This window comes from Panicum virgatum, chromosome 7N (genome assembly GCF_016808335.1).
Source record: "Panicum virgatum strain AP13 chromosome 7N, P.virgatum_v5, whole genome shotgun sequence".
Taxonomy (NCBI): Eukaryota; Viridiplantae; Streptophyta; class Magnoliopsida; order Poales; family Poaceae; genus Panicum; species Panicum virgatum.
This window is the reverse complement of record NC_053151.1, coordinates 32,563,989-32,576,628: the sequence shown is the minus strand read 5'-3', so window position 1 is coordinate 32,576,628 and position 12,640 is coordinate 32,563,989. Positions and strand designations below refer to the sequence as shown.

The following is a 12,640-nucleotide window of genomic DNA, read 5'->3' as shown; positions in this document are numbered from 1 at the left end:
CGCTGCAAATACTGGATATGGGCATGACCCAAATTGGTATGTCGATAGTGGCGCATCTAATCATATCACCAGTGAATTGGAGAAGATGACGGGGCGTGATAAGTATCATGGCCGAGATCAAGTCCATACTGCCAATGGCTCATGTATAAGGATAGTAATATTGGTCATACAATTCTACATACCCCTAGCAAAGATTTGCTTCTAAAAAATATCCTTCATGTTCCAAGCGCCACAAAAAGTCTTGTTTCTGTCCATAAACTACCTCGAGACAATCATGCTTTCCTAGAGTTTCACCCTCATTATTTTAAGGATCGGGAAACGAAGAAAATCCTTCATCATTTAGAAGTCGTGGCGGCTTATATCCTCTAAAAGCAGGCAACTCAGAAGGGGATTCACATAGACAAGTCTATGCAATCAATAAACCATCCTTGTCAAGATGGCACAGTAGATTAGGGCATCCTGCTCTTCCTATTGTGGATCGTGTCCTTAGTGTCAATAGTCATCCTTGTGTTAGAGATACAAGTCGTGAGTCAGTGTGTGATTCTTGTCAAATGGACAAGAGCCATCAACTTCCTTATGCTAAGTCAAATAAAGTGTCAAGTTCTCCCCTTGAATTAATCTATTCTGACGTTTGGGGACCTGCTCCTATTTCTTTTGGAAGATATACTTACTATGTTAGCTTTATTAATGACTATAGCAAGTACACATGGATCTATCTCTTAAAGAAGAAATCTGATGTTTTCACTGTCTTCCAAGACATTCAGTGCAAAGGAAATTCAATAAAAAAATCATTTCCATATAATTTGATTGGGGAGGTGAATATGAGAAACTTGACTCTTTCTTCCAACGCATAGGAATCACACACCGAGTCTCATGTCCCCATGCTCATCAACAAAATGGTGCTGCAGAACGCAAACACCGTCACATTGTGGAAGTAGGTCTTGCCCTTCTTGCAAATGCTTCAATGCCTTTAAAATATTGGGATCAAGCCTTCCTTACAGCCACTTACCTAATCAATATTCTTCCGAGCAAAGTGATTGATTTTAACATTCCTGTTGAGCGGGTTCTGGGTGAGAAACCAGATTATCTCTCTCTCCGCACCTTTGGGTGTGCCTGCTGGCCGAATCTCAGACCATATAATGCTAGAAAGCTTTCCTTTTGGTCTGTCAAATGTGTTTTCCTTGGCTATAGTTCTATGCATAATGGGTTCAAATGTCTTGACATTAAAACAGGACGTTTGTATATTTCTAGAGATGTTGTTTTTGACGAAGGAGAATTTCCTTTTGCTCATCTTCATCCCATTGTAGGAGCACAACTTAGAAAGGATGTGATCATTCTTCCCAATCATCTTCTTAATGCTGGGGGTGTAGGTTGTACTGATCAATTTTGTACTAACCCATCTCACGATTCTGAAGGCAGTGATGGTATACAGGAAACACATGAAGGACACGTGCAAGATTCAGAGTCCCAGCTGCCCCCCACAGCAGCCACAGATGATTCTAGTGTTGGATCCGATGATGATCTGATCGGCAGTCCATCCAACAAGGATCAGGCTAACAATGGCGGTGATCTGTTCTTGGATTCTCCTACGCATGGGGGGTCTCATCCGAAAACAGCCCTGGCAGCAGAGATGGCATCGCGCCCTCCTCTTCCGCTCCAGAATCGCCTGCAGATTTTCTTCCAGCACCAATCCCGTCTCCACCTAGGCGAAGAACAAGGCTGCAACACAGCATTGTTAAGCCTAAAATGCTACCTGATGGCATGATAAGGTATGGGAACTTCTGTTCAGCAGGAGAACCTGCAAATTTACAAGAGGCTCTTGATGATCCTCAGTGGAGAAAAGCTATGCAAGATGAAGTTGATGCTTTAATGCGTAACAAAACTTGGCATCGTAAAAGAAAAGAAGGGAGCAAACCTAATTGACTGCAAATGGGTTTATAAAATCAAGAAGAAAGCAGATTGCACGGTTGATAGATATAAAGCTCGGCTTGTGGCAAAAGGGTTCCAGCAACGATATGGTATTGATTATGAAGACACGTTCAGTCCTGTTGTGAAAATTGCTACGGTAAGACTGGTGCTGTCAGTAGCTATTTCAAGAGGATGGTGTCTCAAATAGTTGGATGTTCAGAATGCGTTCTTACATGGTGTTCTGGAAGAGGAAGTTTACATGAAACAACCACCAGGTTTTGAGAGTAATACATCTCCTAATCTTGTTTGCAGACTTGATAAAGCAATTTATGGTTTGAAACAAGCTCCAAGGGCCTGGTATTCAATGTTGAGTTCAAAGCTAATTGATCTTGGTTTTAAGGCTTCAAAGTCAGATACTTCACTTTTTATTTATCAAAAGGGTAACACTGCTATATATATGTTGATCTATGTTGATGACATCATTGTTACTAGCTCATCTGATGAAGCTGTTGCTGCATTGCTATGTGATTTAAAAAAAGACTTTGCTTTGAAATATCTTGGAGATCTACATTATTTCTTGGGCATTGAAGTAAAAAGAGAAGGAAATACGCTGCTTCTATCTCAAGCTAAGTACGCTAGTGAAATTCTTGATCGAGTTGGCATGAGCAAGTGTAAGCCGTCACCTACTCCACTTTCAGCTTCAGAAAAATTGTCTATACATGAAGGGGTTTCTCTTGGAACTGAAGATAGCACCAAGTATAGAAGTATTGTAGGGGCACTACAATATCTTACATTGACTAGACCAGATCTCGCTTTCGCAGTAAATAAGGTGTGTCAGTTTCTTCATGCGCCTACTTCTGAGCATTGGACGACTGTGAAGCGAATCTTGAGATATGTCAAACATACTTTGGAAGTAGGGCTGAGTTTTGAAAGATCAAAGACAGCTACGTTGAGTGCATTTTCAGATGCAGATTGGGCCGGTAGTGTTGATGATAGAAGATCTACCGGTGGTTTTGCTGTATTCTTTGGACCTAATCTTGGTCTTGTTTCGTGGAGTGCTAGAAAACAAGCTACTGTTTCAAGATCAAGCACTGGAGCTGGGTATAAATCAATGGCAAATGCAACTGCTGAGTTAATCTGGTTGGAGTCATTACTAGCTGAGTTGAAGGTACAGCTACATCAACCACCCATACTTTGGTGTGATAATTTTGGAGCTACCTATTTATCAGCCAATCCAGTTTTTCATGCTCGAGCAAAGCATATATAGAAATAGATTTTTCACTTTGTAAGAGAACCAGTTACAATGAAGCAGCTGCAGGTTCGGTTGATACTTTCCAAGGATCAGCTAGCAGATGGGTTTACAAAAGCTTTACCAGTCGGCAAATTTGAAGATTTCAAGAGCAATCTAAATCTCAAAAGGAAGAGAACTTTAGATTGAGGGAGGCTGTTAGAAAGGCTGTTACTCATATATTGTGTTTTACACGCTTTGGTCTCTATATTTGTGTGGGACTCGGATAGTATAGAGATAGATTTTACTCTGTGTTTAAATATTTGTAACCGAGTCCTAAACATATACTAGCCACATCTTTGTAATGTTGTGGTCTCTTTTGGGGCCTATATAAACATGCAGCCGTGATATGTCAAGATAGGCAATCACGTTACCTCAATTTCTTTCAAGTGGGTCCAGTTCCATGCGTAAGTGACGCGGCAGTACGTCAGAGGAACCTCAGGAACTACAGCTCCCAAACCATCAAATGAGTCAACTGATCAAAACCTCCACAATAGTTAATCAACACGTTACCCGCAAAAAAAAAGTTAATAGACACGTTGCCGCAGCTGATCAAAACTGATCAAAACCTCCACTATCTGTGATTTTTTCCTGTGCTTGGAGTTTTATTGAACGGTCGAGGTCTTACGATCCAATGGTTTAAAATGGGAGGAACCAGTTATGAATAACCAAACATGTGGACTAGGAACTGTTATGTTATGGGCAAGGAACTACTTATGAAAATGATGTTAAGGGTATTGTAGTACTTTTCATATTCCTTTATCCTTTCGACAGTCATTAAATCAAAGCTTCATCGCGTCGTATGTCGCCGCCTCCGCCGCCGCCGGAGGCTAGGGCCTTGCCGGCGCATGTCCCTGGTCCGGGGATGGCGGCGCGGCACGGGCGAGGCCCTGGGCCGTCTAGGGGATGCAGCACGGGCATCATGTTCTTCGCTGTCGCCGTCGCTGCCACAGAAGGCCAGCCCGGCATCGGCCGGCGGCGGCCGGCGTCGTCGACTAGTCGAGTCGAGCGGGGAGACGCGAGGCTTGGGTGCTTGGCCAAGGACGACTCCGCGTTGATGGGCTGACCGGGCGGCCCATACTGGATACTCGTATTTACACTCCCACCCGCCCACCCCATGGCCCAAAAACGGTTCGTTGATGTACCACGATAGCCATATTGATATAGTGCAACAAATTGAAGTCAGGAGTATAATTATTAACAATGGATCGAGGACTCACCTGTGTGGTCTTCTAAGCCTCGCCGGTGCAATGTACGCGATTCCCTACTGCTCGGCGTTGGATTCCACGCCACCTAGGGACTGCTTCACGCTTGAGAGCGCCTCGCAGCCAAACCCTAGGCCCGCCGCGAGCGCCTGGGTCCCGAGCCTCTGCTGCGCGTCGATGCCGCGCAGCTGTCCGGCGACGGGTGATTGCGCAACGACGCCCTAGCCTGCGGCAACTCAGATTGGCGGATGGGCGATGAGGGAGGGGCTGTGCACTGGCCGTCGTAGTTGGCGAGACCCGCGCCGCCGGCCGTCGCAGGGAACGTCTGTGTTCTTGCCGCCGCCGCCGGCCGTCGCAGGTTGGCTGTTGTGGATGAGATGGGCATCGATGGTCTAACTAGTCAAAGAAATTTGTGCTAAGAGCTAATGACTAAACTACCCCTGACCAAAATAAAACACATGCGGCTAAAATCAAAGATCCTGATTTTTTTGACGGGGAGGAACCACTGGTTGCTCTCAAGCACCGTAACAAAGCTCCCACTATCTTAACTCACAAGCGCCACCGAAGCAGACCGCGAGTGGCAGCTGCTGTCGCAGTTCAGAGTTCGCAAGAGATTCCGGCACCATAGACGGCGGCCAGGGCTCGCAGGGCAGCAGGAGTGCAGGCCAGAGCGGATCGCAAATTTGCAGGCCACAGGCCACAGCTAATACCTCACTACGTTAGTGCACTGCACGATCAGTCATCCGTACTCATCAGCAGACAGCAGGGTCGTCGTCGTTTCACTGAAATCACGACGTGATCGCTGCTGAGGCTGTGTTTAGATTCAAAATTTCTCTCTCCAAACTTTACTATTCACCTATCACATTAAATCTTTTGTCTCATGTATGGAGCATTAAATATAGGTAAATAAAAAAATTAATTGCATAATTTTGATGTACACGACGAGACGAATCTTTTGAGTCTAGTTAGGTCACGATAGGACAACAATTACCACAAACAGACGAAAATTACTACAGTGTGCTATAGTGTCCGATGTGACCCTTTTTACCACTGTTTTACAAATCTAAACGCAGCCTGAATTGCATAGGAAAAGTTTCTCACTCCGGGTCGATTCCTGCCTTGACTGCAGGCAGTGACAGTGGGAAGCGAGTGAACGCCTTCGTCAATCATGCTGTGGTGGCATGGCATCTCACCAACCTCTGCAGTGCACGCCAAGGAAACCGTGAACTCAACCGAAGCTACAAGTCAGTTTACCTGCCTTGGATACCAAGCGTCTCCTCCTCTCTCGCTATATATACACAAGCTCTTGCCACGCTCAACACGGTGTACACAGACAGGAGAGGGTAAACGGGGCGAAAAAAACTACGGTCTTTGCTCTTTGGGAGAACCCAGGTCCGGGGCAGAGATCGAGCAAGAACATGGCGTCCATGATCAGCGGAGACTTCGCCGAGGCCTACGTGCGGAAGAACGCCTGCAGGGAGGAGGAGAGGAGGGCAGAAGCGAAGACCGCCGCCGATGGCGGCTCGGCGGTACAAGGGGAGAAGACGGAGAAGGCCGGCGGTGGAGCATCAGGGAAGAAGACTGCTGCGGAAGAAACTGGCGGCAAGGAAGACGGGGGAGGCCTCTTTGGGTTGATCAGGAAGAAGGTGCATCCCAAAGCTGCTGCTTCTTGAGGCCGTTTGAGCTGCTGCTGCTGCTGCTAGTAGGTACTACGTAGTAGCATGATCAAGCAGTACCACGGTAGGTACTTGCAGGTCACTGCAACTGCAAGCATGCAAGGAAGAATTAATTCATTCCTGGCCATCTTGTAACAATCACCCGGATTCAGCGCTCTTCCTTGTGGAATAAACCTGTATGCAAGGCAACTATGTGCGGATGTGTTTGCTTGTTTGTTGAACAAACTTTGTCCATCAATGGTCGTTTGGGAAAGAAACGGAAGAGAAATCTTTAGTGAAAGAAAAAACGAATTAAGCAGCTCACCGTTATTGATTTGAGTTTCATCTTCATCCACTGAAAAGCAGCTTAGGATTAGGCTCCAGTACAAAGTGCAACCAAGTATGCAGTCATGCTTGCTCCTGATGACTGGATTCCTCCCCCTGTACACCAATTAACTGGATGCAAATAATTCTTGATCCCCTCTCCATGCTTGCTGGAACGCTGGACCTCCTGGTTCAGCTGAAAACTAACGCGCTGTCTCACAAGTTCCAACCAGGATGCAGTGTTTGACACTTGGACAGGGCGAGACGGTGTCTTGGTGCGGCGAGATCTGTCCTCTGCGCTGGTGACCTTTCCGGGCGAGGACAGGGCAGGAGCACTCAGGACTTAAAACTACTCGGTACCTCATCGCTCACATACGCTTAGGGGGTTAAATTAAGCTAAGAAAATCACCCGATAGAGATAGAGAAATGTACCCAGGTTGTTACGCTGTCGGCCGCTTCATACAGCGCTCGCGACAGGCGTCGGCAGCAGCGGAAACGATTGATATCTGCCTCCTGCCTGCTTTGCGCGCTTAGCTTAAGCATGGAGACGTCTGCAGTGATCTAATCGCAGTGTGTGTGCCTGCGGTCTCTCCGCACTCGAGGTCTCGAGCCCGGTTGTGACTTGTGGGTGCCATCATGTGGTGGGTGCCAAGCGATGGGGCTCCTCAGGGTCGCCAACTATGCATTACTGCGCGATGTATTTATTATTTATTTATTTTCCTCTTTTTCTTTTTTTATTCTAAAGCTCATATACAATCAAATGTTCCGTGACATGATCTATTTGTTTGTTTTGTAGATTAAATTGTTCCGTAACATTTATCCATTTGTTCGCGATATTTATTTTCTGTTACTTATTCTATATAATCAAATGTTCGCAATATTTAATATTTCATTCATTGTACATAATTATTTGTTCGTTTTATTTACTTTTGTATTCGTCAAAATAATTATTTGTTCGTGTTGTTAAATTATTTATTCTCAGGATACGAAATTAATTATTTAGCATAAAAGAAAATATTTTTAAAAAATATCGTGCAAACATAGACAGTTGTGGTCTTATTTTGAAAATCTTGTCATAAGAAATATAATGGTGCAATCCAAATTTAATATAGATGCTTTGTTTAAAAGTTATAACTTTTAATTTCAGATTTGCATGCATACGAGTGATGTCAGCACTTTTATCTCTTCTGCATGCATACAAAAGTTCTATCCTATTTTGCAAGCGACATGCACAACAATCTCTATTACTAATGGATCGGCCTAATATAATTTAACACAAGAATCTATATGCTTCAGGCAATAGTTTGCTGAAGGACCGAAGCCGGCGACCAGAGGGGGGGTGAATGGGAGCCGATCAAAATTTCTTCGAAATTCGAATCGTCGGCTTATGTCCCAAAATCACCCAAACCATCAAGCGTTCTGACCCAAGGTTTGGAGTAGCTATTGAACAGCTAAACCAACACAAAAGGTCTCGAACGAACGAGCGAAAACACAAAGCTAATCGGAAGCGAATCGGGGAAACTGCAGAACTGATCTGCCAGAACCGGTCTGACCGGTGTACTAGACCGGTCTGACCGGTCGCGGCAGTTCAAAAACAAGCAGACCGGTCTGACCGGTCTCGCCTACCGGTCTGACCGGTGGCACCCAGAAAACCCCCGAAAACTTGGATTCAAACGGTGAAACTCGATCAAACGACCACGAAAATCGATGAAACTTGGGGGATTGCTTCGCCCCTACCCCGTGAACATATCCCCAAAAGATCTCGTCCCAAAGATCAACGAATCGTGAGAATTATGGGGGAGATCAAAAGAGATTGGGGTTTTCTCAAACACTCAAGAACTTCAATTCAAAAAGCTCGTGATTCCAGAGGGTTTAGAACAGGGTTAAAAATACGGGAATCACAGCAAGGAACTCGTAGCCTCCTCACAATCAAGTGCACCAAAAACGAAATCAAAATCCATCACACAAGGGCACAAAACGAGGAGATGGGATTGATTCAAAAAGCCCAGAGGGCACTAGGAGGTTAGGGACTCCTTTCCCAATCAAATCCACACAAGGTTTCACAAATCCATCAACCAAATCTATTCTAAAGAGAAGAACAGAGGGAGAGGAACACAGGGGCGGCGGCCTGGGAGAGAGAACAATTCACGGACGAGTTACAAAAGCCGCACTTGACCTAACACAAGTGAAGGGGTATTTATACCCGCGGGACCGGTCAGACCGGTACGCTGGACCGGTCAGACCGGTTGGTTAGACCGGTCAGACCGGTACCAGGGACCGGTCAGACCGGTTGGCCTGCAGCACCCCCTGTACAACGATCTCATCCGACGGCCGAGGTTCTTTCTTCGAAACGAAGTCTTCTCCGCGATGCCGCCGTCTTGATGAAGATCCAGTCCGCGGTTTTTGAGGGTCCGCGAAACCCGGGTAGGTGGCCGGTTTTGAGAAAACCGCCAAAACCTCACGCGCGGGAAGATTCCCGCCTCCACGCCGTGGCCCTAGACGCCGTTCCCGCCTCAGCCTTCTGACGGCCCTAGACGCAGCCCGACGCCCATCACCTCCTCGCCCTGCAGCGAGGCCCTAGACGCCGTCGACGCCCGTCGCCTCCGTCAGTCCCGAGACCGACGCCCGTGCCTCCACAACTTGGCGTCTTCAACCGCCGTCCGCCTCCTTGGTTTTGTGGCGCAAACCAAGAAACCCGCCTTCCGTCGCCGCTTGAGCCCTCGATCCAGGAGTGGACGCCACAGCTGCCGCCCGGTCCAAACTCCGGTCCCGGCTGCCCTTCACCGCCGTCCACCGCACGGTCCATCGGCCACAGCACCTCCACGGCAGCTCCCCGTCCACACTCGACGCCCGTGTACCTGCAATCCAAAGAACAAGCGCACGATCACACCGCACGGTTGACAATTCACTCATCACAAGCAGGATAGAGTACTCTCGTTCCTCAATCTCCCCCTTGATGAGTGCATTGTCAACACACCACAAACGAACCAAGAGAAGTGAAACCAAAGAAGCAGAAGTGAAGAACTCAAGCAAGTGACAAAAAGCTCAGAAAGGCAAGAACAGTCACTTACTCAAGCAAAGATCGATCCCCTAAGATAAGGGCAAATGCTCGACGCAATCGATCAAAAGCCAAAACATGACTCCTCAAAGACAGAGGTAACGCTCGACGCGGACATGGTGGTACAATCGCAATGGGACGCCTGATATTTAAAAATATTAAATAAAATTTAAATATTAGACTAATTCGTGAAACGAATCTAATCAGAATAATTAATGATTAATAGATATTCACTATAGCAAATTAAAGATTAATTCATCTTACAAATTAGCACCTTCATTGCAAAAAACTTTATAATCAAATTTTATTAAATACTTAGCGAGATGATAGGGCTAAACTAATCCGTGGAAACAACAGCCCTTTAGACCAAAATAAAAGTTACTTTACAATGTTTTCTCTCTTAAATTAAGGGTGTGTTTAGTTGGTGAAAAAAGTTTGGATTTTGATACTGTAGCATATTTCATTGTTACTTGACAAATAATGTATAATTATGAGCTAATTAGGCTTAAAAGATTCAGCTCATGCTAATCAGTTAGACTGTGTAATTAATTATTTTTTTAACTGTATTTAATGCTCCATGTATGTGTTCAAAGATTCGATGTGATAGGTACTGTGCAAAAAAAAATTTGGAGGCCTAAGGCAGTGGATGCCATCGGCTCTACTCACACGTACTCCTGACACTACGGTCGATGTCCCTCGAGTCCCCATATTCTTCGCTGCTCTGCGGTAGCTGCACCGCCGGCACTACGGTCGTCGGCGCCATTTGCACCATTGCCTCCGCAGTAGCACCCTCGTCCCCGGCCCTCGCAGGCTCCGGGACACGGGTATCTTCCACCACTGGCGCCCCTGGCGCCTACTCCTCCTCCGTGGCACCCTCGACCCCAGCCCTCGAGGGCTCGGGGGCGGGGGTCTCCTCCTCTCTCTGGCCGGCGGGGCGCTCTTGTGCGTCCCCACCAGCTCCTCCTTCTCCTACTCCCGGCAGGGCGGTGCTCTCCGCGTCACCCCGACTGGCTTCCTCCTCGGCGTTGGCCTGGGCGGCCGCCGCAGCACCGTCCTGACCGGCGCCGCCTCCTTCCTCCTGTGCTCGGGCCTGTTGGGCCTCCAGGGCCCCCCCGAGCCACTACTTCTCGGAGCTTTACAGCCCCCGCCTCTAAGACCGGGTCCACTATTTCATGAAGTGCGTACTCATCTTCGAAATCACGTTGAAAGGGATCCATCTCGATCCCTATGCAAACATATTGATGTAGGCGCGGCCCGATCTTCCGAGAGGTAGAGTAAATTCGATTGATAGAGTACGTGACGTTGGCGATCCGACTTCTAATCAAACACGAATTCGAAGCCTGCAACCGTTACACCACAGCTCTGCTGGTTATCAACCAAGCACAACTTGATTGACCTCACCGAGAAAGCTTTTCCTGCAAGCCAATCGAAGGACACTAATCGACAAAGTCGAGGAGAGCAAGAACAGGGGCCTTTGATCAATGTGTAAGGACTTGTCGCCACAGATACAGCGATGCAATCTCTGTTTCTCGAAGAAAAACACAAGAACTAAACAAAACCCAAGTCTAAGCGACGGCGGCTACTGAGTTAATGGAAGAACTAGGGCGACCTAGGGTTGGGGGCGGCTAGGGGGCGCCCACAACATGGGCTGAAGGCCCAACACGATACACGGGCCACTGGCCCAAAAGAGGTGGCGCAGCACCTTTCCAGATTCTGGACGTCGATTTGTTTTGTGAATTTCCGTTGACTCCGAGTAGCTATGGACCTTAATCTGGCGGCGTTCGAAAGGTTATGAAATTATATTTCCAACCATATAAAGATCTCCTTAAACGGACTCTATTTGTGGCCGTGGTGTCATTTTTGGTGCAGACTGTTTCTGAAATCCGAGAAGGAAACGAAGTCCAAGTTGTAGATGAGTCGGACTTCAACGTGTACGTATCCGATGCAGCGATGTCCTCATCATCCTCCCCTTCTTGAATTGGAGTCGTTCTCGACTCGATCCCATTATCAATCTCCTGCAAAAGGTTAGTGACAGCAAGATGCATGGTGCAAGACATAGGAGCATTTGGAAAAGATTTATATCGACAAAGTATAGTATAGTAAGGTGCATCATGATTATCACAAAGCTCAGTAGCAGCAGATGTAGTAGCAATATAAACTCCTTCTTTCAATTTAACTCCATTTGTTTTAGCATCCGAAGATTCATTGCTAACAATTTCAGCAAGCTCTTTAAAATGTTTCCTAATATCAGCCGGCGATAAAGGAAGCAAAGTAATTTTTTTGTCCTTATGCATGAGAGTATATGTATTAGTTCTACCATGGTGTGTAGCATCAGTATCAAATTCCCATGGTCGTCCTAACAATAATGATGATGATTGCATAGGTACAACATCAAAATCAGCATAGTCACGATAAGAACCAACAGAAAAGTGTATGCGTGCTGATTTAGTTACCTTAGTCTTACCACAATTGTTGAACCATTCTAGGTAGTAGGGGTGAGGGATAGAACGAGTGGTCAAGCCAAGCTTCTTGACCAAATCTGAACTCACCAAATTGCTGCAACTTCCGCTATCAATTATGGTGAGAACACAACAATCCTGAACAATGAGAAATATGTGGAACAAATTTTTGCGTTGGAGCTTCTCCTCAACCTCATGTTCTGCTTTAGAAGTCAACACACGCTGCACAAGAAGACTAGGAAAATCTGCCGTTGCAGCTATGGAATCAATTGCCTCACCCTATCTTCCTCCGAATCTGCAACAATGTTAGCTGCAAGAACAAAATCATCCTCAACATCACTAGAACTTACATATCTATTACCATCAGGTGCAGCGATGAAAGCACGAGTACTTGGATAATCCTTCATGACATGTCCCATTCCCTTGCAGCGGTGGCACACGATGTTTGCAGATCTACTCGAAGAACCCTTTTCCAAAGTAGTATGCTTCTTGTGTTGTTGGGTCTGCACAGTAGACACGTTGCTTACCTCAGAAGCGAGCGCAGGAGCTGGTGGTGTTGCTGGTGGCTTAGCAACTAGCGTCTTGGGCTTCTCAACGTCGGAACGCTGCTGAAACGATCTCCCAGTCTTGGACTTGAAAGTTGGTCTTGGCGGCGTCCCTATACTTCTCGTTCTGCCTTAAGAGCAAGATGATACAATTGGGAAAAATGAGTCCATTCTTTGTAATCGAGAATATTTTGAATA

At 46.5% G+C, this 12,640-nt stretch overlaps 1 protein-coding gene across 1 annotated transcript; it reads left to right on the top strand.

Annotated features, from left to right (window-relative positions):
- Positions 1-5,698: 5,698 nt before the first annotated feature.
- LOC120684022 lies at positions 5,699-6,315 on the top strand. The gene has a single exon (XM_039966107.1). It carries the CDS (start codon positions 5,820-5,822, stop codon positions 6,072-6,074), a length of 255 nt encoding a protein of 84 aa, XP_039822041.1. The 5' UTR covers positions 5,699-5,819; the 3' UTR covers positions 6,075-6,315.
- Positions 6,316-12,640: the final 6,325 nt, after the last annotated feature.